Source organism: Eucalyptus grandis, chromosome 9 (assembly GCF_016545825.1).
Source record: "Eucalyptus grandis isolate ANBG69807.140 chromosome 9, ASM1654582v1, whole genome shotgun sequence".
In the NCBI taxonomy this organism is placed as follows: domain Eukaryota; kingdom Viridiplantae; phylum Streptophyta; class Magnoliopsida; order Myrtales; family Myrtaceae; genus Eucalyptus; species Eucalyptus grandis.
Window position 1 is genome coordinate 36,605,980 of NC_052620.1, and position 3,174 is coordinate 36,609,153.

The window sequence follows — 3,174 nt, forward strand, 5'->3', positions numbered from 1 at the left end:
AGTACGAAGATCCTTGATTGTTAGTCGAGGCGAGCGAAATTGTACACTAGCCACAGAGTGTGTTTATACTTGGTAACGCCTTGAGCGAGTGTGGTAGATCATCTACACCTAGAAATCAAGGAAGATCAACACGTAACAACTCTTTGATCATAGTGGAATCCAGCCAATCGGCTGTCGGTGCGAAAAGAGTGGACGTAGGCTTGAATCAAGCCGAACCACTATAAAGCGAGTGTTCAATTCTCTCTTTCCCTTACTCAGTCTTGCGATTGAATTTTTAATCGTTGCAAATTCTCTAATTGTTTAAATATCGTGCAAGCTTCGAGAAATTTCTTTTATATACCTATTCACCCCCCTCTAGGTACTCGTACTAGCTATTTCAGGTAATCGTTAAAACAATAAATTACAATATTAATTAATTTAGTCAACATTAGGAAAACTCTTACAAGAAGCCCTAGGGCCCGCCCTCATCGGCCCCTTGAGGTCACCACAACACCACCATAAAGAGGACAATGACCACGATGATCATAACCTGAAATGTAGAGAACTCCTCGTCGATGTCAAGGACCCGACCACGATGCTAAGCGTTCCAAGCGACGGAAAAACAATTGGAGAAATCATGCTCCAAGGAACAACCTCATGATGGGCTGCTTTGGCAACCTGGAGGCGACCCGGGAGCCCTTTCCTGGCGGGTGGTACAGGACCGGGGATCTTGGTGTACGGCATGCGGATGATTGACCAAGTTAGGGACATCAAGTCTCGAGGAACGAGCGGATCAGCACATTGCGCATAGAAGCCATCTTGTTAAGCCACCTGAAAGTTGCAAAAGCCGGCATTGTCGCTCAAAACGACGCTGTTGCAGGTCAAGTCCCATGCGCATTCATGAAGTTGAAGGAAGGGGACTATTCCAACGAGAAGAAGATAGTAAAATTTTGTGCGGAGCAGCTGGAAGAGGCGGCGATGGTTCTGAAAGCGGTGTTTTTCAGGGACTTGCTGAAAAATTCCACAGGGAAGGTGCAGAAGTCTGCTGAGAGAGAGATCGAATGTTGGTCCACAGAACGAGCACAGCTTCATAAGAACAAAACATCGGAAGAGTTACTTGCGAGAGTAACTAGAATTGAACTAATTGTGTATTTCTGTGTTATTTGTCCTGTAATTGCATAATTCGGATTGTCGTCAATTTCTCTAACTTTGATGTAAGCATAGCTCCCCCTCCTCATCAACGGCACTTCTCCCGAGAGCGACGGAGATGTGGTTGCGGCAGCTTCAGCTTCAGCTTCTGGCTTCTGCAACCTCCTCGCTCTGTGCCACTCCTTCCCCTCGATGGCGTCCGACAGCGTTCTGCTTCATCCGCACCCTGACTCCGCCTCCCTCCTTCTCCTGCTTGCTCTCGCCGTGCTCTCACTCTTTCTGCTCCAGCTTGGCCTCGCAGCCGCTCCCTGAGCTGCCCTCTGTCGCGGTGCCTGAAGAATCCTGGAAGCACGTAATCATTCTTACCTCGGACTTTTCTTTTAATCATCCGCACGCTCGTCGATTTGGAGAACTCTTTCGTTTGGATATTTCCGTTGTTGTGAAGTGAAGCGTAACAGAGATAGTTCGTCATCGGTGGTACGGTGGTAGCTTAGTTAATGCTTTGAGAAATCATCTTGTTCTTGTTGATGCGATAGGATTCGCTGTGTACTAATCGGCAGCTTAGTTAATGCTTTGATGTAAATCGTCCGATCAGTCCACAGGTGCGCAAAACTTCCTTGTCCATGTCATTAGGGAAATGAAGGATGTCTTATCAAGTGTATCAACATTTTAGTTTCCACTTCGATCGATATCAATTATGTCCAACGTTCATTTTATCGATTTCGCCAGTGATCCTCAGTGGAAATGAAGCGTTTGACTTTTCTTTTTTGCATGAGCGCATGCACCGGAGGCAAAGAAATCATCGGAACGAAGGGGACTTACTGCGTGATCTGAATCGGACCTTGACCTTAGTATTTCCTGCCGGGAGCGCACGGCCATCCAGATTTGGGATCGCAATAGTCTTTCGACCTGTCCCGCTCTTCCACGAAGCAGTATCCCCTCGCGTAGGGTCCATCCGGTGCGCCCTTCGATCCTCCTGCAAGAGCCGACAGTATCGATATCATGCAATGTTTTACGTACATGCGGCGGCCTCATTGCAGACTCGTTAAATTCGTACCTGTGGTTTCGTGGGAGGTCTGAGCCAAGAAAGCCGTGACTTCCCGGTACCTGGTGTCCCGGGTGCCGGTGGTACCGAACCCTGGGAAGGACCTTGCGGCGGCAACGAACGCATCGTAAGTGTAGAAGCCCTTGGCGGGGCAGGCCTGGTCGTTCCGGTGCTTGAGGAGCTGGTCGAACTGGGCTCTGCTGATGACGGAGCTCACGTCGCTGCCTCGTTGCACGCTGGCACCAAGGATAGCGAGGCAGGAAACTAAGAGGGCGACCGCCCAGAGCGACCTCATCTTTGCCGGAGCGATTGCTTTAGGAGGGGGAGAGAGAGGGAGAGGGGCTCGGTTATGTGTGGTTTGGAGACGAAGTGAGGGGTGGGTTTATATAGAAGTTAACGAAGGGAGTGCGAGTGCGAGTGGGAGCCTGTTTGGTAAATGGTTAACTCTTGGCTATTTCTATTTTTTGGTTATCCAGAATAAAAGAAGAACATAAATCCAATTAATAATGCCAGCTAATTTTTCTACTCGTGAGAACAAATTTATTCTCGAAATAGATTTGAAATAGAATTAAGAAGTAAAAAAGATAACTTTTTGATTCTTGGGAACAATGATATAATCAAGCTATTTTCTTCTTTTTTTTTCTTTCTTCTTCCTAGCTGGTTGTCGGGTTCAATGATGGCCGACGACCGGCGAGAGACTGGCAAGAGGAGTAAGAAGAAGAGAAGGAAAATAAAATATTCATAAAATTATTAAAAAAATTAAAGAAATTTCACGTTACAGAAAAATTGAAAATTGTACCAAATGCATTAATATTTCTTTTTATTTTGGAAATATAATTTTTATGTAGTTATTAAATACGTTGAATGCTCAGAAACTCGACTATGATACATAATAAAAAACTATTTCTGAATAAAAATTATTTTGGGTTAATATCTTGAAAAACCCCAAACCGGTACACTTGTGACAAATTTACCCCAAACTATTTTTTTAACCACCAAAA

At 45.6% G+C, this 3,174-nt stretch overlaps 1 protein-coding gene across 1 annotated transcript; it reads right to left on the reverse strand.

Annotated features, from left to right (window-relative positions):
* Nucleotides 1-958: 958 nt before the first annotated feature.
* LOC104419591 (26 kDa endochitinase 2) lies at nt 959-2,535 on the reverse strand. The gene is made up of 3 exons (XM_039301335.1): nt 2,186-2,535; nt 1,951-2,104; nt 959-1,470 (listed from the first exon to the last, which is right to left on the reverse strand). Exons 1-2 carry the CDS (start codon nt 2,466-2,468, stop codon nt 1,977-1,979), a joined length of 411 nt encoding a protein of 136 aa, XP_039157269.1. The 5' UTR covers nt 2,469-2,535; the 3' UTR covers nt 959-1,470; nt 1,951-1,976.
* Nucleotides 2,536-3,174: the final 639 nt, after the last annotated feature.